The 23,695-nt window shown below is 42.2% G+C and overlaps 1 protein-coding gene across 6 annotated transcripts in view; it reads left to right on the top strand.

The window, feature by feature from the left end:
• The window catches only part of DLGAP4 (discs, large (Drosophila) homolog-associated protein 4), a 212,668-nt gene that overhangs the window by 172,276 nt on the left and 16,697 nt on the right, over window positions 1–23,695 (top strand). For 4 of the 6 annotated variants that reach the window (XM_008568557.1, XM_008568420.1, XM_008568771.1 and 1 more), the window contains 3 exons: window positions 3,462–3,823; window positions 6,419–6,507; window positions 7,018–7,430. In XM_008568557.1, the coding sequence (XP_008566779.1) occupies window positions 3,462–3,823; window positions 6,419–6,507; window positions 7,018–7,430 (864 nt within the window). Of the gene's footprint in view, window positions 1–3,461; window positions 3,824–6,085; window positions 6,166–6,418; window positions 6,508–7,017; window positions 7,431–23,695 lie in introns of all 6 variants that reach the window. The other 2 variants (XM_008568698.1, XM_008568489.1) reach the window with 2 other exon arrangements.

The raw sequence follows: 23,695 nt of genomic DNA, 5'->3' as shown, positions 1-23,695 counted from the left end.
TTGTGCAGTTGACAGATATGGTTGCCACTTAGCACTGGCAACTCTAGGCAAGTTACCTACTTTCTGAGCCTCACATGCCCCATCCACAAAGTAGATGTAATCATTATCCTCACTCACAGAGTCACTGTGAGGCTTAAATTACAGAGCTACAAAACTACTGATCACAGCTTAGTAAACGACCTAGCTTTTGGTTGTCAGCCAGTGCCTTACGGCCAGCTAAAACCAGAAAGGAGCTCATCTTCCTGAGCAGCCTGCCCCTTCCTGACAGGACTGAGTGTTGGAGGCCATTCCACTTTTGACCTAAGGCCTGCCTCCCGCCTCCCCTGCTGCCTTTCCTCTCCTGGCCAGAGATGTGGCTGTCCTTCTGCCCATGCCCCGCTCCTCTTAGGGTGATGATCAGAGATTGCAGGTGTGTCTGTCTGGGGGAGACCCAGGTTTTCTCAAGTACTGAGCAGGATGGGGAAATTTTGAACAGATGAGTGGAACGTGAATGCTCCTGGCTTGGAGCTCCCAGAGTACTTTGTCACCTCCCGACTAGGTTGAGCACCAGGCACAGCTACCAGCTCCCTGGGCTTTTCCATTGTGGCATCTGTTACTTTCAAATCATTCATTTCACAGCTGTTTCTGTGCTGATGCAGGCTCCTAGCTTTCCTAGAATCCAATACAGGGCCTGGCTTCGTAAATGTCTTTGGATGAACAGATATATGGATGAGTTTTTGGGTTTTTTAAATCCTATATAAAGATGACCGGTAAGGGGATCTCAACCCTTGGCTTGGTGTTGTCAGCACCACGCTCAGCCAGTGAGCAAACCGGCCATCCCTATATAGGATCCGGCCATCCCTATATAGGATCCAAACCCGTGGCCTTGGTGTTATCAGCACCACACTCTCCCAAATGAGCCACGGGCCAGCCCTGGATGAGTTTTTTTAATTAAATTTTTTATTGTTGGGTAATTGTAGATTCTCATTCAGTTGTAAGAGATAATACAAAGGGATCCCATGTATCCTTTACCAAGTTTCCCTCAGTGGTAGAATCATGGAAAACTGTTGTGTGGTATCACATCCAGAATATTGACATAGACACAGTCCACCCATCTCGTGCAGACTTCCCCAGTTTCACTTGTACTCACTGGGGGGGCGGGGTGTGTGTGTGTGTGTGTGTGTTTAATTCCGTGCAGCTTTATTACCACAGTCCACCCATCTCGTGCAGACTTCCCCAGTTTCACTTGTACTCACTGGGGGGGCGGGGGGTGTGTGTGTGTGTGTGTGTTTAATTCCGTGCAGCTTTATTACAAAGTTATACGATGTGTGTGTGTTTAATTCTGTGCAGTTTTATTACATGTGTAGGTGTAGGTGTGTGTGTGTGTGTGTGTAATTCTGTGCAGCTTTATTACATGTGTAGGTGTGTGTGTGTAATTCTGTGCAGCTTTATTACATGTGTAGGTGTGTGTGTGTAATTCCGTGCAGCTTTATTACATGTGTAGGTGTGTGTGTGTGTGTGTGTTTAATTCTGTGCAGCTTTATTACATGTGTAGGTGTGTGTGTGTGTGTGTGTGTAATTCTGTGCAGCTTTATTACATGTGTAGGTGTGTGTGTGTAATTCTGTGCAGCTTTATTACATGTGTAGGTGTGTGTGTGTGTGTTTAATTCCATGCAGCTTTATTACATGTGTAGGTTTGTGTGTGTGTGTGTAATTCTGTGCAGCTTTATTACATGTGTAGGTTCATGTAACCATCCCCACAGTCAAAATACAGAACTATTCCATAACTGCACACAAGGGTCCTTCTTGTTGAACTTTTACAACCTCACCTACTTCTCTCTTGCCCTCCTCATCACCTTCTCCCCACTGCCCTGACCTCTGGCAACTACCCTACTCATCTCTTTTCCATCTGTATAATTCGGTCATTTCAAGAATGTTATAGAATCACTTGTACCAGCCAGTGCCAAAAAAAATAGAATCATATAATATATAAATTTGGGGGATTGCTTTTTTCACTCAGCATAATTCACTGGAGACTTATGTAAGTTGTTGCTTTTATCAATAGCTCATTGCTTTTTATTGGCAAGTAGTAGTCCATGGTATGGATGTACCACAGTTCATTTAACCATTCATCCACCAAAGGACATCTAGGTTGTCCCCAGTTTTGGGCTACAAATAAAGCTGTCATGAACATTGATGTATAAGTTTTTTTGTGAACATGTTATCATTTCTGTGGGATAAATGCTCAAGAGTGCAGTTGCTGGGTTGTATGGTAATTGAATGTTTGGTTTTATGAAAAAATGCCAATCCATTTTCCAGGGTGGTTGTGTTATTCAGTTTCTCCACAACCTCGATAGCATTTGATGCTGTTACATCTTTATTTTAGCCATTCTGATGGGTTCGTATAGTGGTATCTCATCGTGGCAGATGGATGGATTCTACTATCCCTTGTCCACCACCCCTGTGGCAGTGGGCCTTGTGTTGTGGGTTGCCATTGGGCCATTACCATCACCATGATAAGGCAGGACTTACCTGGCTCCAGCTTCTAGCCTGGGCTCCTACCAGGGTAGGGGCTTGTTTCAGTCCTCACAGGAGAAAGGGCATTGGGTCAGAGTCAGCCCCTCACAGCAAGTAGCTACTGTGGTTGGAAAAGCACCTTCTGTTTCAAAGAGTTCAGTGTCTGAGAAGCAAGCAGTAGGCCTCTGGTGTACTGTGCCCCTGCTGTGGGGGAGCCCCAGACTGGGCAGGGAATGGGATTCAGATGACTCAGACTCCCACCCATGGCAGCTCCTGCTTTCCTGAATCTTAGTGTAGAACATGGAGTCAGACCAAGCATGATACAGCCTTGGGGGAGACAGACTAGTGTATGGGATTTTCACATAAGGAATCGAGGGGGTGGGGTGGGGATGGCAAGATGGGAGGGGGTGTTAGCTGAGTGCTGGAGGATGTGTTTGTTTTTGACCAGATGGGGAGGGGCATCCAAGCAGGGGGAACAGGTAGAGGGAGAGGGAAGGTAGAGTAGAAGAAAGACCAGGGGAGCAGTAGGGCTCTCAGTGACCTTGAGGTAAACAAGGGGAACTGTTCCTTAGCCATCCTGACCTCTGCTCTCTTGTCACTGCCTCCTCCTGGCACTGGTTAGGCTCTGTCAGAGCCGTGTGGCACCATCCACCTTGCAGCCCAGCCCACGCCCAGGCTGGATAATACCTTTGTGTGTGACTGTGAGGGGAGGGTCTCTTTGGTTAGTTAATGTTGGCATCTCTTAATAGACTGGGCCTGACATGGGGTAGGCAGGGCCAGTGTATGTCTGTCTTGGTTATTACTGTATCTGACCCTCATTCTCCTCCAGAAATGCTCCCTGAGAGGATGGCTAAGGCCAGAGCTAGGACCAGGTCAGGCAGGGCCTCAACCATGGAAGGGGTGTGAGAGGGGTGGAGGCTTCCCCTTCTCACCTTCTGCCCTGCCCTTCTCTCACCCATCTGCAGGTTCGTCATGCCTAGTGGCGTATAAGAAGACCCCGCCACCCGTTCCTCCACGTACCACATCAAAGCCGTTTATCTCAGTCACGGTCCAGAGCAGCACCGAGTCCGCCCAGGACACCTATCTGGACAGCCAGGACCACAAGAGCGAGGTGACTAGCCAGTCGGGCCTGAGCAACTCGTCGGACAGCCTGGACAGCAGTACCCGACCACCCAGTGTGACGCGGGGTGGAGTGACCCCAGGCCCCGAGGTCCCAGAACCACCCCCAAAACATGCAGCTCTGAAGAGCGAACAAGGGACATTGACCAGCTCTGAGTCCCACCCCGAGGCCATTCCCAAAAGGAAACTGTCATCAATAGGAATACAAGTAGGGGCCCCTTTTGCACTCTGTGTCCTCAATCCACTCCGTGCACTTGCCTGCGTGTAATTACATCTGATGGAGGCCCACTAGGTCTCCTGGGAAAAGGTGATTTGTCTGTTTTGGGGGGTCAGCCCCTAGTGGCCAAGCCAAATTCCACCCACAGCCATGCTCTCCTCGTATGCACTCCCAAGTGCTGCGGAGTCTGCAGCTGTGGGTGTGTGTGCCTGCTCCTTTGATGGGCTGTCCCAGTGAATGTAGTTACACTCAGTCAGCCATCTCCTGTCTACTGTTTGCTGTCCACTGTGTCTGTCCACTCCACCCTTCTGCCCTGCCAGCCGACCTATGGGAGGCGGGACTGGCCTAACAGTTCTCTAATCCAAGGTCAGCTCGCTCGGGTGCGGAGGCCATAGCCCCGCTTGGCGGCGGGAGCAGCGTGGAGCATAGACGCCGATGGGCCAGGGGCCCAGGACTCAGGGCCCTTGAGCCATGGGGGTTGCTCAAGGGGAACTTTGCCCAGAGCCCTCTCGGGCCTTGGGGACAGGTAGGTGGCTTGAGGCACCAGGCCTATGTCCAATTGATAAGTGTGATGCTGGTCCCACTGTCTCCCTCCACGGGGAAGGGTCAAGGCAGATGATTCCCCAGGACCAAGTGGCCAAAGCCAGCAGGCTCCCCTGGAAGCCAGACTCACTGATCACTCCCAGCCATAGCACACAGCAGGGCGGGAACATCAGTGCCCATCCACTGCTTTATTGTACCTCTGCATGCACCCAGTATCAGTAATCAGTCTTCTGTTAGCTGAGCCTTGTAGTTTACAAGAGTTGCTTCAAATCCATACTGAATCTCCCTGCCCTGGCTGGAACTTCAGATTAAAGTAGATCATGCTCGGCAGTGAGGGACGGGCAGCTACAGCGAGATGAGGGCTGGTGGGGAGGGGGAGTGGAGCCCTCCCAAGCCCAGCGGATCAATCAGGGAGGACAAGGTGGTATATACTGTGGCTTAGGGCTGGCAGGGATCTCCATTTTCCCAGCCACCCCTGAGCACCTGGACATGGCAAGTTGATGACAGAACTAGAATGCGGAAGGAACAGGACAACAAAGCAGGGACTGAGTGGAACAGAGAAGGCTCACTGGGCAATTTCTTGCACTTGCCTGAATTTGTTTTCCCCAAGAGGCAGGTCTGGGCTTCAGTTTCCCCACATATACGAGGGGTCTTCAAAAAGTTCATGAAAAGATTCATATTATCTTGTAATTCTATTTTTTCACAAACTTTTTGAAGTACCCTCATATACAAGAAGAGAGTTGGCCAAGAGACTCTCCTGTCTGTTTTCTGGGCTCCTTCTGGCTCCCTCCAGCTGGGCTTCATAAAAGTCCAGACCCCACCCTGTATAGCCTCTCCAGGTGGGATTTTTAGGAGCACAGAGAGTAGCCTAGCCTCTGATCCTTGGTCCTGACCACCCAAATATTTGTTTGGGCAGCCCTACCCTGACATTGGCCAACCCAGGTTCTTGGGCCCGTCCTGGGTGCCCCTTTCCCTGGACTCACCCCCATGTCCATTCCATGCTCTCCTCACAGCTACTTGACAATACAGCAATGCTGCATTTCCTGAGTCAGCTCCTGCTCAGGGGAAATGTGACTGCATCACTGCCCCAGAAAGCCCCCCTGGTCCCTCTTCTGTCCATGAGGCCAAGAGCCTGGAGAGTCCCCAGTTACAAAGGATACCCTGAATCCTCATCCCACCCCTTGATACCTTAAGGCCTGGGTCAAGTGTGGGCCCTCCCTCGTTCTTGAGCAATTATAGGAGGGCTGGCCTGCCTGTTCCATGGCCAGGGCCTTTGTCTCAGGAAATAAAGGCAAGCCCAGGGCATCGTGGTCACCATGTTTCTCCTCTTCATAGGAGTGTAGAGAGAGTGCTAGCTTTGGACTTGGCCTTGGTCCTTCCTGCTGTTCCTCAGGGCCACCCCGTGCTAAAGGTTACCTCAGCCAAGTGTGACTGAGGCTCAGGGATGACATCCCATAGTGTCCAGGGTCTTCGATGGTTCTTGCCTTGGTGGCAGTTTTCGAATCCAGAACTGCTGTCCAGGGTTTGCCTATAGTGCCTGCACCTCCAGCCTGCCCTTCCAGGCTTCAGCCACAGGGTTGGGGGAGAGATCTTTGCCTCAAGACAGCCCCCAGCTTTGACTGCACCGGATAACGGCTGTGGCTTTGTGTGTGTGTGTGTTTTCTTTCTCTTTCGTCGTCCTTTTTTCTCTTCTCTCTGATGCGTGTAAAGGAGAGGACTAGAAGGAACGGTTTCCACCTCTTGGAGGACAACGGACCCAAAGCGATCGATGTGATGGCACCCTCCTCAGAGTAGGGAAAGCCAGTCATCTCCACTCCATCCCACCTCCCGCCCTCCTGCCCGCCCGCCTCCGTGCGAATGAGCAGTGCCCGGCTTATCCTGGTCCGGCTCGGGCCCATGTGCAGTGTCCGCATGCCTCGTGTCCGTCTGTCCACACGTCCGTTTGCGTCGTCCCACTAATGTGAATTTCAGCAGCAAGTGTGGTGTTTGTTTTTTATTTTTGTCTTTGTCTCCGTGCCGTTGCTGTTGTTGTCCTTCAATAAGGTTGACTGCATTCAGCCAGTGCCAAAAGAGGAGCCCAGTCCCGCTACCAAATTCCAGTCCATCGGGGTTCAGGTAGAGGACGACTGGCGGTAAGTTGGACAGAGGTGGCGGCTGCTTCTCTCTCTTCTCTCTCTCCCTCTGCTCTAACCTCTCCTGCTCTCCCTAACCCATTCTCCTTGCTGGATTTCTAATAACCAAGCTGGGTTTGGGGTGCGGGCGGTGGCCTGGCATGGGAAGCTGGGCAGGGGGTGGGCAGCTGGACAATGAGCACTTGCTTGGTGAGACCAGTCAGCCTGCTGGGGCCCAGGCTGCGCTGGGACAAAGCCCCAGCCACCCTGATGTTGGTGGTCTTCCTGGCCCCACTGCAGTAAACAGCCAACCTTATGACCTTGTCCTTGTGTGTGTGTGCGTGTGGGCATGGGAGGGATGGGGCAAGGGCTGAGCCGAGAATGAGACGGGGGGCTGCGGGACCTGCTTCAGGCGCATGGTGAGCAGATGATGCATCCGTTTCTCTGTCTCCCGTGTGTCCGGGTCAGGGTGGCCTCTGGTCTCTGGCCCTCTTAGTGACTCACTTCTTCCTGTCCCTACCCCACCCACAGAAGCAGTGCCCCCTCTCACAGTATGTCCTCCCGACGGGACACTGACTCGGATACCCAGGATGCAAACGACTCAAGCTGTAAATCATCTGAGAGGAGCCTCCCGGACTGTACCCCACACCCCAACTCCATCAGCATTGATGCCAGCCTCCGGCAGGCCCCCAAGATTGCCCAGATCAAGCGTAACCTCTCCTATGGAGACAACAGCGACCCTGCCCTAGAGGCGTCCTCGCTGCCCCCACCTGACCCCTGGCTCGAGACCTCCTCCAGCTCCCCGGCAGAGCCAGCACAGCCAGGGGCCTGTCGCCGGGATGGCTTCTGGTTCTTGAAGCTACTTCAGGCAGAAACGGAGCGGCTGGAAGGCTGGTGCTGCCAGATGGACAAGGAGACCAAAGAGAACAACCTCTCTGAAGAAGGTAGGTGGTGCCAGGAGGACTACCTGAGACGAGGGGAGAAGGGCTGCACAACTGGTTCTCCAGGTTTTGTCCAGCTAGTCTTGCAGGCTGTGAGTGGGGAGGGTCTCTTAGGTTTTCTTGGGCCAGTTTTGTGAGCTCACCACTTGTTTTCATTCTTTCTTCTCTGCCATCTATCCACCTACCTAACCACACCTCTTTCCAGAAAGGATTGATGGGAACTGCTGCTAGTTGTATAGGCTGTGAGGTCAGCCACACCCAGGTTTAAATCCCAGCTCCTCCTTTCCTAGTGAAGTTACCTTGATCAGGTTATTCTGAGCCCCAGGGTCCTCATCTGTAAAGTGAGAGCATCCTCCTAACTGCGTACACATAATGTAAGGATTGAGTGTGATTATGCAGGAAAAGGGCCCGACGGAGTGCCCACAGTGCAAGTTGGTACCATAATGATGCCTTCAGCAGCTCCTTACTGGGTACTTACTGTGTGCCAAGCACCAGGGATCCAACTGGGCCTCAGCAGAGTGTGAGGAACTATAAAAGATGAGACAGAAGTTATCTACTTTTCCACTTAACGTTTGCATCTATAGCATGCCTGTGTCCAAAAATTCCCCAGAGAAATTAGTCCAAGAAAGAGCTAGAAATATGGAGGGAGCCTAGATTCACAGGTGGCTAAGGGGGAGGGAGGTGGTTTGGAGGCAGGTCCCCAAGAAGCTCTGGGCAGTCACACTGCAGTGACCTGGTTCAGCCAGAGAACCGATTCCCAGTTAGTTCCTCCTCCACAGAACATTCAGGAAAGAAATGAGACAGACCCCGCATCCCACTGATGCCTGATAGGCAGGGCCCTGAGGAAAGCACCCTTTAATGATTCAGAGGGTGCTTCAGAGTCAGTGTTCTCACTGTCCTCAAGGCCAGTTTCCAGCTTTGATGTCACACTTATCGGTGTGCAGGGGTCTATTATGAGGAATATGTCCAATAACATTTAACAATAATAGTATTAAAAACATCAAAACGGGGGTAAGGAGCACTAAAAGGCTTTTAATAGAAAACATCCAGCCCACTGCCCTACCTTGGTCTTTCCCCACTTTCAACTCTTACTAGTAGCATATTCTGGTGTTTGCCTTGATATTTCTTTTTAAAAAATATGATTACCAGGCCGGCCCGGTGGCGCACTGCTACAGTGCGCTGCTTGGGAAGCGCGGCGGCGCTCCCGCCGAGGGTTCAGATCCCACATACAGACCGGCCGCTCACTGGCTGAGCGAGGAGCGGGGGCAACACCGAGGGTTGCGATCCCGTAGCCGGTCCCGGTCCGGTACGGGCGCAACACTGAGGGTTGCGATCCGTTGCCGGTCACGAAAAAAGACAAAAAAAATATATATATGATTACCTTTTATTTCTTTTCTAAAATTAATTGTCATTATGTATTGATTTCTCCTGTTGTAACAGATGAGTGTTTAGCTGTGTCACATGACTGCCACTTCCTGTGACCCACCCTCTGTATATTACATCACTCTTTTTGGTTAAATAACAACCAGTGTTTCTATTTACTGTGAGTATGTGAATATCGTTTACTGCAGAGCCTAATAGTATATTTTGATTTCATTTTCTTTTTTTATACATTTTGTTTTTCCTAGAATGATTGGTTGCCTCATTTTTCTTTTTTTTTTTTTTCTGTTATTTTTCCACATGCTCTAACAGATCTGCCAGCCCTCATCAATATTATTTCCCAAATGCATAAACACATCAGATAATCCCATCGTGATGTATTTTTCCTGATGCCCTCTGTCCTCTGCTCTGGCCTGTCCGGGTTGCTCTCTGGGACTGCTAGCCAGCTGCTGTCCTGAGACCTTCCCTTTCATCACCTGGAACCACTCTTGGCCACTTTTGCATGGTGGACACCCATATTAATTAGCAGTCACTCCCTCATTTTGCTGGAGCACATCTTCAGTCAAAGAGAAATTTTTGGAAACTTTGTTATGTCTTTATTCAGACCTCACACAGTTTGGGTGGGTATGAAGTTGAGAATAAAAAATATAACTTTAAATATATATATATATGTATTAACATGTACATATGTAATTTATATACAAATATAAAAATAATATAAAGTTGAAAATAATCTTCTCTCAGAATTTTAAATGTTCTATGTGTTTAGCTTCTGTTATTTCTGCTAAAAAGTTTAGTGCCATTCCAATTCTCAGTCCTTTGTACTTTTGTTATCTCTGGAAGCTTTTAAGATCTTCACTATACCTGTCTTATGAAATTTCTCAGTGCTATTCTGTGGAATGGGTCTTTTACATTTATTGTGCCAGTAGTTAATAAGCCATTTCTATATTGGGATTCAGACAATTTTCTATATTAGCCTGTTTCTGTTGCTTATAACAAAATACCTGGAACTGGGAAATTTATTAAAAAATTTATTTCTTATAATTTTGGAGGCTGAGAAGTCCAAAATCCAGGGAACACATCTGGTGAGGGTCTTTTTGGTGGTGGCTTTACAGCAACATAGAGGTCACATGGTGAGAATGGCGGAGCATAGAGAGAGACTCTCATGTGCTCTCCTTTTAAAGTCCACAGGACTATGCCCCTGACCACCATTATTAATCCATTCACTATGGCATGGTCCTACAATCTAATCACCTCTTCAAGGCCCCATCTTTCAATTACCGTAATAAGATTTCCCACCCTCAACAGTTACAGTGGGGATTTAAGCTTCAGTGAGGTTGGAGGTGCATCCAATCTACTGCAAACATTCATATACAGTTTTCATATGGATATATGTTTATTTCTTTTGGGTGTATACCTAGGAGTAGAATTGCTGGGTCATGTGGTAACTCAATGTTTAACTGTTTGAGAAACTGCCACACTGTTTTCCAAAGTAGCTGTACCATCTAACATTCCTATCAGCAGTGTGTGAGGATTTTTATTTCTTGACATCCTCACCTTCTGGCTACTGTGAATAATGCCGCTATGAAAGTTGGTGTACAAGTTTCTGTTTGAATCCCTGTTTTCATATCTTTGGGGTATATACCTAGGAGTGGAATTGTGGGTCATATGGTAATAACTCTGTTTAACTTTCTGAGGAACTGCCAAACTATTTTCTACAGCAGCTGCACTATTTTACATTTCTACCAGCAATGCGTGAGGGTTCCAATTTCTTCATATCCTTGCCAACACTTACTTTCCATCTTTTTAAAAAATTATAGCCATCCTAATGGGTATGAAGTGGTCACTGTCATTTTGATTTGCATTTCTCTAATGACACTGAGCATCTTTTCATGTGCCCATTGGTCATTTGTATGTCTTCTCTGGAGAAGTATCCAAGTCCTTTGCCCTTTTTAATGTTGGGTTGGGCCATGGTTAGATGAAGAGACTATTAACTAGAAAGAGGAAGGCAGAGAGTACTTAGTTGAATAAGGAGGGGTTCTTGGAGAAGTAAGATTATAGAAGTCAGTTTATACAAATGCCTTTCTCACCATGGAGGGAAGTGAGGATGAAATGAGACTTAAACATAGTCAGTGGAAACTGCTGTGGCCAGGGGATTGATCGGGGCTGATGCACAATAACTGGAGAATCAAGAGAGCCTTGAACACTGAAGGGCTCATCAATGAACCAGCACTCAGCATCATCATTGTGAGGTTGGAAGCTATTAAGATCCCATCTAGAAGAGGAAACAGGCACATGGAAGTCAAGTGCTCTGCTACTCAGTAGCTGTGTCACCTTGGGCAACTGTGCATCTCTCTCTGAGCCCATCTGTCATCTGTTCAGTTGGGATAATGATCCCTACCCCTCAGCCTCTGGTAGGTATAAGATGAGACCCAGTGTGTGTGTGTGGAGTGCTTGACCCTGAGTGGTGGGTGGTGAATGGCAGCAGCTGTGCCTGCTACAGCTGCCGTCATCCTAACTCCTGGATAGATACAGCCTAGGCAGAAAGCTGATGGAAAAGAAAAGGAGGCCTTGGGTGAGTCACTTCACTCCTCCAGTCTTTAATTTCCTCACCTGTGAATTGGGTTTACAGGGCTGTGTATTACATGAAATAAGGAACACAAAGCCTGTGGCAAGGGCCCAAGAGATGGTAGCATTTATTATAATAATCATCATTAATGTAGTTGTTAATATTATTAGAAACAGGCACTATGGCCTCCACCACTTTCACCCAAGGGCAGTTTTGAGTACAAGTCTCCTTTTTAGTATTTCCTCAAAGAAATGGCTTATGTATAGAGGCATGTGCAAGGATTTCTTTGTACATTATTTGTAATAATAAATAAGGCAGGCTCCTCACTGCATTCCAATTATACCTCTGATGTATAACAAGTCATCTCAAACCTAGTGGCATAAAATTTTATTACAGTCATGGATTCTCTACATCGGCAACTCAGAAAGAGCATGGCAAGAACACCTTTCTCTTCTCCATAAAGTCTTGGGGCCTCAGCTGGAAGACTCAAGGGCTGGGGGTGGTGTGATGTCTGAGGGATGGAATTGTGTGAAGGCAGTTCATTCCTGTGCCTGGTGCCTAGATAAGAACAACTCAAAGACTGCACCTGTGACTGCTGGCCAGAGCCCCTGTGCATGCCTCAGGGTAGTCAGCCTTCTTACCCATGGCTCTGGGCTCCAGGTGTGAGTGCTTCAGCTACCCAGAGGCTACATGCCTCTTATGGCCTGGCCTAGGAAGTAACCTAGCAGCTCTTCCACTGTATTTGGTTATAAACAAGTCACAAGCCCACGAGGAGCTTCAGATTGAAGGAAGGGAGAATTAGACCCTACCTCTTAATAGGGGAGTGTCAAGGTTTCAGAAGTACAGGTGAAAGACAGGAGATACTATTGGGGCCATCTTCAGAAGATACAGTCTGCCACAGCATAAAGTATTTTATAAACTGTTATTAAGTACATGTTTTTAAACTTGAAAAAAAATCGGCCACAGAAAAGAACCATTTACATCCACTATAATGCTGTGGTTAAAAAGAACAATTTTATTACTTATCCAGTGCGCCACTGGGCCGGCCCATCACTGTAATTTTTAACTCTGATAGGTTCATATCTATTCATCTTTTGTTTTGTGCCTTTGATTCTGTGTTCCAACGGCATATTTTTTTCATGGTTTCAAAGTTTGGGGTTTTTTGTTTTTTCCTATTTAAATGTTTAATCCACAGCAGTTTATATTTGCACATTCCAGGATCTCATTTTATTTTTTTCATATGGAAGGAAAGCCAGTTTCACAACACTAGTTATTGAAGTGCCTTCCTTTCTAAACTGATTAGTGATGCTAGCTATTCATAACTTCTGTCAGATTCTCACATATGCAGAGGTATGTTTCTGAGCTCTCTTCTGTTCTGCTCCTCTTACCATAGCTTTGTAGCATACCTTGGTATTTGGTAGGGTTACTCCCCCTTCCTTATTATTTTTTTTGCAGGGGTGGGTGGCCACTACAGGGATCTGAACCCATGACCTTGCTGTTACAGGGCTGTGCTCTAACCAACTGAGATAACTGGCCAGCCCTTCCTTATTCTTTTTGTGCAGAAAGAAAAACTCTTCTTACATCATCATTCTTCCAGTACCAATTACAGAATTAGTATATTAAGTTCCTCAGAAAAATTTTGTTGGGATGTTGACAGGAAATAGAGTGAACTTATAAATTTGGGGAGAATTGATACCTGTAAAATAATGTCTTCTTAGTTAGAGGTACATTTTCTCTCCATTTATTCATGTCTCCCTTTATATCCTTCTATTCCAGTTTGATTAATTTCTCTGTGAAGGCCTTGCATATTTTTCTTAGGCTTATTCCTTGGTACTTTCCAGTTTTTGTTTTGCGAAATGGATTTTTTAAATATTTGCATATTCTAATTAGTTATTGCTAGTAAAATAGACATGATGTTTGATTTTTGTATGTTTTGTTGGCTTTTTTCTTTTTTTTTTTTTTTTTTTTTTTGGCAGCTGGACAGTCAGGGGATCTAAACCCTTGACCTTGTATGTTGATCTTGTCTCCAGCAACCTTGTATAACTGTTGGTTCTCTTGGATTTGCATCATAAATGATCATATTGTTTGCTAATAATGGCAATTTTGTGTCTCTCTGAGCTTACTGGTATCTTGTTTAGCTGCATGGCATGAAACTTCAGGACAGTGTGGAACAGTAGGTCCACATCCCTCCCTTGGTCCTGACCATCATTCACTAAGTGAATATTTACTGGGCACCTACCACATGCTAGGCACTGTTGTAGCTTCTGGAGATGTTAGCAGTGAACAGAACAAAGTCCCTGCCCTCATGGAGCCTACATCCTCATGAGAAGAGACATACAATGACCAAATAAACAAGCAAACATCAAATATGGTTAGACATGCAATGAAGAAAATAAAGCACTATAAGAGCAGGATAATGTGTACTGCAGGGGTGGGGGTCGATGTTACTGTCCTAAGTAGGGTGGTCAGAGAAGGCCTCCGTGGTAAGGTGGCTTTGGGGCAGAAACCTGAAGGAAAGGAGGGAGAGAAGTCTGTGGAGATCTGGGGAGAAGAGCCTTCTAGACAGAGGCAACAGCAGGGCAGAGAACTATGGTGGGCAAGTGCTTGACATGTTCGAGGCCAAGAGAAGGCAGCCAGTGGGCTGCAGTTGTGAGCCCGGAGGAGAGAGGTGGGAGATGTAGCCACAGCGGGGGTGCCTCAATCACAGGGACCTCAGAGGCTGTTATTAAAGACTTGGTTTTTACTTCAAGAAGAGTACTCATTGGAGTGTTTTGCATGCTGAAACTTGATCTTTTTTAAAGAATCAGTCTTGCTTTTCTGTTCAAATGAGACTGGGGGGTGCACAAGTGGAAGCTGGGAGATAAGTTAGGAGGGTGTAACAATAATCTGGGTGAGAGAAGAGAGAAAATGGTGGTGGACACTTTAAGGAAGTATCAGATTCTGGATATATTTTGAAGGTAGAACAGAATTTCCTGACAGATTGAATATGAGGCAAGAGTGGAGGCAGTCAAAAATGGTTTTGAATCTGAGTGAAGAAAAGGATGGAATTGTCACTGAAATGGGGAAGACTACAGAAAGCATAGATATCAGGAGAAAAGTAGAAGTCAGTTTTGAACATTAACTTTGATATATTTCATTAGACATCAGAGTAAAGAAGTAAAGCAGGTAGTTTGGATATATGAGTCTCGAGATAGGTCCAATTTGAAGATAGTATGTGGGAATCATCCGAGTAAAGATTGAGCTCAAAAATGAGATAAGAATGCCTAAGGAGTAGAAAAGACAAACAGTCCAAGGACTGAGCCCTGAGACATTAATACTTAATTGTGGGAAGGGAGGAATGACCAGTGAGGTCAAAGGAAAGGCAAGTTGGAAGCCAACTGAATAAAGTTTTCAAGAAAAAGAGAGAATCAACTGTGTAAAGACTACTGATGGGCACACCATGTGGAGGTCATTAGAGACCTTAAAGAGCCATTTTGGTGGAATGGTGATGGTAGGGGTCAGGGGTGGGACAGCCCGATTGAAGGAAGGCTAAGAGAAAATACAGTAATTGGAAACCACTAGTATAGACAACTCTATTGATGAATTCTCCTGTACAAGGGAGCTGAGAAATGAAGGGATGGATATAGGGTAAAAGAGAGGGTTGTTGTTTCTTTAAATGGAACAATATAAGCATGTTTGTATATTTTTGAGAATGACCTTGTTAGAGAAGGGGAAAATCATTAGGGGGAAAAAAGAGCAACTGTTGGGGCTGGAGTATGTACCCTCAGCTCCAAGCACCTGCTGAGATAAGGTCGTAGAGGGAAAACTGGGATGGGAGATGGGCATGTTCATCCAAAAGATTAGCTGCTTTTAAATTTTGTTTTCAATGTAATTGTGTTGTATTTAGGGAATATGTCTGTATCATACCACTTTCTGTATGATGGTTAATTTGTCTGTTTTTCCTTAAAGTTCTGTTAAATTTTCCTTTGTATCTTTTGAAGATATATTAGATGCATCAAGATTAGAATTGTACTATTCCTGGTGAACGTTTAGTGATCCACTGTTTTTCAGAATGTAGATGTGTGTTTTGCCTGAGAGTCTTATCATACTAGGGTACTTCAAAAAGTTTGTGGAAAAATAAAATTAAAAGGTAATAGAGGGCTGGACAGTTAGCTCACTTGGTTCAAACTTGGTGTTGATAACAGCAAGGTCAAGGGTTTGGATCCCCATACCAGCTAGCTGCCAAAAAAAAGATAATATGAATCTTTCCATGAACTTTTTGAAGTACTGTCATATGTGTTGTGCATATTGCTGTAGCAGGCTTCCTTTGGTTAGTGTTTGTCTGGTATATCTCTTCCCATCCTTTTACTTTCAGCCTTTCACTGTCCTTACTAATCATGTCTCGTAATCAGCATATACCCGTGTTTTGTGCTTTATCCAGTCTGTTTATTTTTATTTCACAACTAGACAATACCATGTGATTTTGTGATATTTGTTCAACTTTTTTGAGGTCTCTTTTCTTCCTCTCTCTTTTCTTACCTTTTTTTGAATTAACATACTCCTCTCCCCTTTTCCTTTTTACCCTTTACAAGTTTTGAGGCTGTATTAATTGGAATAAGGTCTACCTATGAATAACATTAAAAAAATAAGAAAAAGTGGTTTGAACAAGACTATTTTGCTTGCATTCAAGAATGTCTAAGAGAATGATGCTAGAGCCCCAGGGGTTTTTTCCCTTGAGGTTTGATGTCATAATTGACTTCTATTTAGAAGACCTTCTCATGGTTCAAAGTGGATACTGGATTCCAGCATCCCAAGTGCATTCTAGCCCGCAAAAGGAACCAGGAGCAAAAAAGAGCAAGCTGGCTCCACACACCACTCCTTTGGCCAGAATTTAGACACATAGTTACGCATACCTTGCTGCAGGGGAGTCTAAGAAATGCTGGATTCCAGGCTACCATGTGCCCAGCTAAAAATCCAAGGTCCACCTAAGATCCTTGTTTTCAGAAGGCTGTGTTGTGCTTAGCGGACAGAGTGTGCACAATAAAGAGATTTGACATAATACTGACAACAGAAGTCCTTATTCCACTCCTGATTCTAGTATAGCTTGTTATATAATTCTAGTATTTTGCATGCCATGCCTCAAATTTTCAATTTGACAAAACTTTGTCCTGGAAAATTCACACTGTGCCTAAGAAATTGCTATGTTTTTATTTTCTCTGAATAAAGTTGCTATTTGACATGAAGAAAAAAAAAGTGAAGGTTCTATTTCAGAGGAAGGAGAAAAGAAATATTGTGGACACCTCGCCGTATATGCCCCAGAAGTTACGCACTGTATTTCTGTTCTTTTTACCCTTAAAATTTTAACATTATGGGCCGAGCCCGTGGCGTACTCGGGAGAGTGCAGCGCTGGGAGCGCAGCAGCGCTCCCGCCACAGATCCTATATAGGGATGACCGGTGCGCTCACTGCGCTCACTGGCTGAGCGCGGTGCGGCCGGTCTCAAAAAAAGGACGAAAAAAAAATTTAACATTAAGATACTCAACAGCTTTATCTTCCCTCCGAACAACAGAAACCTTAAAATTTGTCTTATCTGATTGTTTTCTTATTATTAAACCCAATGAGTAATAACACTAATATAATTTTCAATATTATAATTATATAATAATTTATCTGTATGTTTATCATTTTCTTCACTTACCCTTCCTTCTTATATTTCAGATCTTTCTTTTTGTATCATTTTCTTTTTTGCTGAAGTACATCCTTTAGTACTAACTTCCTTTAGTGAGAACCTAGAAGCTGGCATTAACTCCATTTTTATTCATCTGAAAATCTTTATTTTACTCTCATTCCTTTATTAAACTTTATTTTTATTGTAAAATATCATACATGCAAAGACTAGACAGCATAAAGAAAAATAATAAAAAGAACACTTGTGTACCCACCACTTAGCTTACAAAATAGAATCTTAGCAATATCTTTGAAGTCCAGTCATGTATCATCTTCTCTCTGCCACAGCAGTAAGCACTATCCTGAATTTTGTTTATTATACCCTTGTTTTCTTTACAGTTTTACCTGTTTGTGAAATTTATATTAATAGAAGAATGGTGTATTTTTATGAGGTTTGTCTTCTTTATTCAACGTTGTTTTTAAAATTCATACACGTTAATGCCTCTACCTGTAGTTCATTCATTTCATTGATACACAGCATCCTACTGTATGATTATACCATTGTTTATCCATTCCCCCAATGAACAGTTGGATTGTTTCTACTTTTCAGTTGTGAACTTTTTTCATAACAGCATTATTGAGATATAATTTACATACTATAAAACTCATCCCTTTAGGGGCCGGCCCGGTGGCGCACTGCTACAGTGCGCCGCTTGGGAAGCGTGGCGGCGCTCCCGCCGAGGGTTCGGATCCCACATACAGACCGGTTCCTGCTCACTGGCTGAGCGAGGTGCAGGGAGCAACACCGAGGGTTGCGATCCCGTTGCCAGTCCCGGGCTGGTACGGGCGCGACACTGAGGGTTGCGATCCGTTGCCGGTCATGAAAAAAGACAAAAAGGAAAAAAAAAAAAAAAACTCATCCCTTTAAAGTAGTGGACAATTTAGTGGGTTTTAGTATATTCACAGAGCTGTACAACCATCACTATTAACTAATTTTAGAACATTTTCATCATCCCTAAAATAAATCCTGTACCCATTTAGCCATTATTCCCCATCTCTTCCTTCTCCTCTCCCAGCCCTAGACAAGCACTAATCTACTTTATTTTAGATTTGCATATTCTGGACATTTTATGTAAATAGAAACGTACAATATGTGTGGTGTGGTCTTTTTTGTGTTTAGCTTCTTTCACTTTATGTAATGATTTTGAGATTTATCCATGTTGTAGTATATATCAGAACTTCATTCCTTTTCATTAAATAATATTCCATTGTATGGATATATTACATTTTGCTTATCCACTCATCCATCAGTTGATGGACAGTTGGGTTGTTCTACTTTTTGGCTAAGTTTTTAATTTTTTTTTCCTACCCATCCCATCTCACCAAAGTTTTTAATTTTAATGAAGTCCAATTTATTGATTTTTTTTTTCTTTTGTTGCTTGGCGTCAAGTCTAAGAAATCATCATCTAGTACAGAGTCGTGATGATATACTCCTGTTTGCTTCTAAGAGTTTTATAGTTTTAGCTATTATATTTAAGTCTATGATCCATTTTAAATTAATTTTTATATGTGGTGTGAAAGAAAACCTCATTCTTTTACATTTGTATATCTGTAAAATATTTGTCCCAGCACCATTGTTAAAGAGACTATTCTTTCCCCATTGAATGGTCTTGGCACCCTTTTCAAAAATTAATTGACCATAAATGTAAGGGTTTATTTCTGGACTCTTGATTCTATTCTGTGTCATTAATGTATATGTATATATTTATGCCAGTACCACACCGTCATGATTACTATAACTTTGCAGTAAGTTTCGAATTGGGAAGTGTGAGTCCTCCAACTTTTGTTCTTCAAGTAAAATACAAATTTAAAAAGTACATAGCCAGCTCTTTGGTTCTCACTGAAAGAAATTCTAAAGGAGACACTTTGTTCTTGCACTTCCATATGAATTTTAGGATCAGCTTGTCAATTTCTGCAAAAAAGGCAGCTGGGATTTTTTTTCGATAGAGATTTTGTTAAATCTGTGAATCAATTTGGGGAGTATTGCCATCTTAACAATATTAAGTCTTTGGATCCATGAACATGGGTATCTTTCCATTTATTTAGGTTTTTAAAAATTCTTTCCAAGTCTTTCACTTCTTTTATTAAATTTAATCCTAGGTATTTTATTCCTTTTGATGCTATTATACATGGAATTTTTTTCTTAATTTCGTTTTTAGATTGTTCATTGCTAGCATATAGAAATACAGTTGCTTTTTTTATATCGATCTTGTGTCCTGCCTCTTTACTGAACTTGTTTATTAGTTCTAATTTTTTTTGTGGGTTCCTTAGGATTTCTTGTATACAAGATTATGTCATCTGAGAAGAGTTTTAGTTTTTTCTCTTCAATCTGGATTCCTCTTATTTTTTTTGCCTAATGGTCCTGTTCCAGTGTAATGTTGAATAGAAGTGGCAAGGGGGGCATCCTTGTTTTTATCTTATTCCTGATCTTAGGGGGAAATTATTGAGTCTTTCATCATTAGTTAGGATGTTAGCTGTGGATTATTATGAAAATATCTGACCATGTCTCCTGGCATACATATACAAGAGTTTTGTAAGGTATATACCAGGAGTGGAAATGCCTGAGTCATAGGATATGCACATGTTCAGATTTAAAAGAAATGCCAAATTGTTCTCCAAAGTGGTTATACCAAAGTATATTCCCTTCAGCACCATGTGAAAGTACAGTGTTCTACATCTTTGCATACACTTAATAAGAGGTTTTTCCTCCCATAATCTACAGATATGAAATAGTGGTTATAATTTGTATTTAATTGGTTACTGATGAAATTGAGCATCTTTTCACATATTAGTCATTTGTGTGTCCTCATCTGTGAAACGCCTGTTCATGTCTTCTGCTCATTTTTCTATTAGGTTATCTTTCTTATTGACTCATAAGTGATATTTACATTGTATATCTGGATTCTGGAACTTTTGTCAGTTTTATGTATTGTAGATATCATCTCATTTGTGACTTGTCTTTTCATTTTCTGTATGGTATCTTTTAAATGAAAAAAAATATTCTTAATATTAATGTAGTTAAATTTATCAGTCTTTTCCTTTATAGTTTGCACATAGGAAATCTATCCTTCTCCCAAAGTCAAAAAGATATTTTACTGTTTTCTTGTAAGAGTTTTCAGGTTTTGCCTTTAGACTGACATTTAAGTCCTTGATTCCCTGGAATTGATTTTTCTGTATGCACTGAGGTAAGGCTTAATCATTCATTTTTTCTTATTGGACAATAATATTCATCTTTATCCTACTGACATTAAACCCAGCTCTGACAAACAGCAGGTTTCCTATATGTGTTGATCTGAGCTTTCTATTCTGTTCCCTTAGTCTCTTCCTAGGCCAAAATCACACATTCTTCATTATTACAACTGTATAATGAGGCTTGATAATTGGAAGAACAGTTTACCCCAACCTTCTTCTTTAAGAGTGTCTTAGCTCTTTGCTCTTCTATATAAATTTTAGAATCAGGTTTTCAAGTTCTAAGTTGGGGTTTTGATTGAAATTGTATTAAAGCTATAGATGAACTGGGGAGAAAATTGACATTTGTATGAATTGAGTATCTATCCAAGGACATGATAATGTCTGTCTATTTAGGTCTTTAATGTATTTCAATTGAATTTTAAAATTTTCTACATAAAAGTTCTGTACTTTTTTTTTTTAGATTTGTTAAATTAGTATTTTAATGTTGGAGGGATGCTTTTGTAAGTGGTATCTTTTGTTATTGCATTTTCTGTTTATTGTTGATTAAATGCTCTAACCAACGGAGCTAACCAGTCAGCCCTGTAGGCTTTTTTATGGATGCTCTTATTCTGGATAGGAAAATCGTTTAACTGAATTAAATTTTTACTGTATCTATCTAGACAATCATGTGGTTTTTCCTTTTTTAATCTAGTAGTATGGTGAATTTTATTAATAGATTTTTCTCTTTTCTTACTTTCTTTTTGGATTGCTCAAGTATTTCTTTCTACTTTTCACATGTAAACTTATTAAATTTTTTTAGTAGTTACTTCAGAGATTACAACCTGCATCCTTGACTTTTGTAAGGACTAATCTAAACCAGTACCTTTATTACTTCCCAGATGATAAAGGACTATAGAACACTTTCATTCCATTTATTCTCCTCCTGACTTCTGTGCTATTGCTATACTACTTTATTTTTATATATATATTCTAAATGCTGCAAGACATTGTTTTATACAATCAATATTTACTTATCTTTACCCACACATTTACCCTTTTTATTACTTTCCACTTCTTTCTGTATTTCTATACTTCTACCTATGATCACTTTCCTTCTGCCTAAAGAACTCCCTTTAGTATTATTTTAATACTGTATTTATAAAATATCTATTTTTCCTTCTAGGTTGGCATTGATCTTTCAACACTTTATAAATATGTCTTTGATTGTGTTCTAGTATCCAGCCTTGCATTGAAAAGTAAGCTGTCAGTCTTCCTGCGGTATTTTGGAAATTAATTTGTTGTGCTTTTTTTTTTTTTTTTTCCCCTTTCTATCCGCTTTTAAGATTTTTCTCCTCGTGTTTGGGTTTTACCAGTTTTACTATGATATCTAGGTATGGTTTTCTTTATATTTTTCCCACATGATGTTTAAAAGGCTTCTTGAATCTTGGATTTTATTATCTTTCATCAGTTTCAGAAAAGTCTTCATCATTCTTTCCTCAAATTTCCACTCCATTTTATTTCTTCTCTCCTTGTGGACTCCATTTACATATATGTTAGACTGACATGTCTTATTTGTTTTTTTCATTTTCTTTTCTGTATTTTTCTTTTTTATCCTCTTTCCTTTAGGCCTCAGTCTAGATATTTCCTACTGGATTATTTTATAGTTCAACTGTGACTAATCTATTAAACCCATCTGTTGTATTCTTAATTTCAGTTACTATATTTTTTAGTTTCTAGACTTTTTATTTGATACTTTTTGATAAATTCTTGTTCTCTACTGAAATTCTTCTTCTATTTTCTTATACATATTCACAGTTATTAAGCCCTTGTCCAGTAACTCAAACATCTATATACCCTGTAGGTTTCTTTATTTTTTTATATTTTTTCTCTTTTGATATGCAGTCATTTGGTCCTATCTCCTGATAAGCCTGGTAACTTTTACTCACTGTCAGAAACTGCATATGAAAACTGTAGAGAAAATTTGAGGCCTGGGATGATTTTCTGCTCTTCAAGAAAAAATTTACTTTTGCTTCTCACAGGCAATTAGAGTATGGCCAGATCAATTTAATCCAAATGGGACTGAGCTGATTCATAGCTGCGTTTTTGTGATGGCTAGTCTGTTTCTAGTTTGTGCTTAATCCTGGTGTGCGCCTTTCATGGAGTCCCAGTGATAGCAGTGGTGTATTACCAAGCACTCCATGGCAGACTCTGAGCTACAATTTTTCTCTTACACCTTAAGAATGTTGGAAGCTTTGCTCAGCTTAATGCACTTTCCTTGACATCTCAAGCACTGTGTCTGCTCTGAATTTCAGTCTTTATCTCCCTATTCCCGTGAAATGGCCACAGGCTCTGCTAAGCTTGTTAGTCTCTTAACCATCACTTTCTGCTTTGCTTCTCAGCCTCTGAGCCTTGTGCTGCTTATATAAATTGGGAGATGCCTTGGGGTAATTCAGAATATCAGACTCACCTGAATATTGTTTCCTTTCTCGTTGGAATCTTAGCCTATCAAATTCTAGTTGCTTTGGTAATTTTTTATTTTTTTGGCAGCTGGCTGGCATGGGGATCTGAACCCTTGACCTTGGTGTTACAACACTGTGCTCTAGCCAACTGAGTAAGCGGTCAGCCTGCTTTGGTAATTTTTTAATGCCTTGAAAAAGAGATTTGTTGTTGTTATTGACATTTTATTTCGTTTTTCTATTTGTTCTTGGTAGAGAGGATTCAGTTTGTCTGACACTAATTGGTTTGTCATGGCCAGAATCAGAAATTAGAATTTTCTAATGTTGAATCGGTCTTGCATTCTCAGAATAAACCCAGCTGAATTACGATATATGATCATTTTAGTACATTGATGGACTTGATTTGTTAATATTCTCATTTTTTTCCATCTGGTTGATCATCTGTACAATTTATCAGTATTTGATTTAATAATTTTGGCTTTGTTCATGAGAAACAGGCTTGTAACTTTCCTTTTCTTCCTTGTCCTATTGTCTAGGTTATCTAGTGTCATAAAATAAGTGTGGATGTTTCCTCTTTTCATAGTCTCTCAGGGAGTTTGTTTAAAAACAATTATCTTTCATTTTGTTGTTTTATAGAATTTTTTTTCCTCTCTTTTTACTGCAGCTGGATTCATGATTTTCATTTTTTAAAATATCTTTTCCAGCGTAGTTATGTCATACGATCCTTTTTTAATTCCTAACCTTTTTTATTTGGACCTGTCTTCTTTTTATCTTGATCAATCTGGCAGGGTTTGTTAATTTTATTAATCCTCTAGTATTTTATTAATTTCTTCTCTCTTTGGGTTAATTGTATTTTTCCTTTACTAATGTGGTCTTAAATTGTATGCTTATCTAATTTGTTTTTCAGCCTATCCTTTTTTATTATATAAACTTTGGGGCCTTTGCATTTTTTTTTTTTTTTTTTTTTTTTTTTTTGTTTTTTTTTTT

This window comes from Galeopterus variegatus, unplaced genomic scaffold (genome assembly GCF_000696425.1).
Source record: "Galeopterus variegatus unplaced genomic scaffold, G_variegatus-3.0.2 Scaffold3, whole genome shotgun sequence".
Classification (NCBI taxonomy): domain Eukaryota; kingdom Metazoa; phylum Chordata; class Mammalia; order Dermoptera; family Cynocephalidae; genus Galeopterus; species Galeopterus variegatus.
The sequence above is the reverse complement of the archived record's forward strand: the minus strand, read 5'-3'. Positions and strand labels throughout refer to the sequence as shown.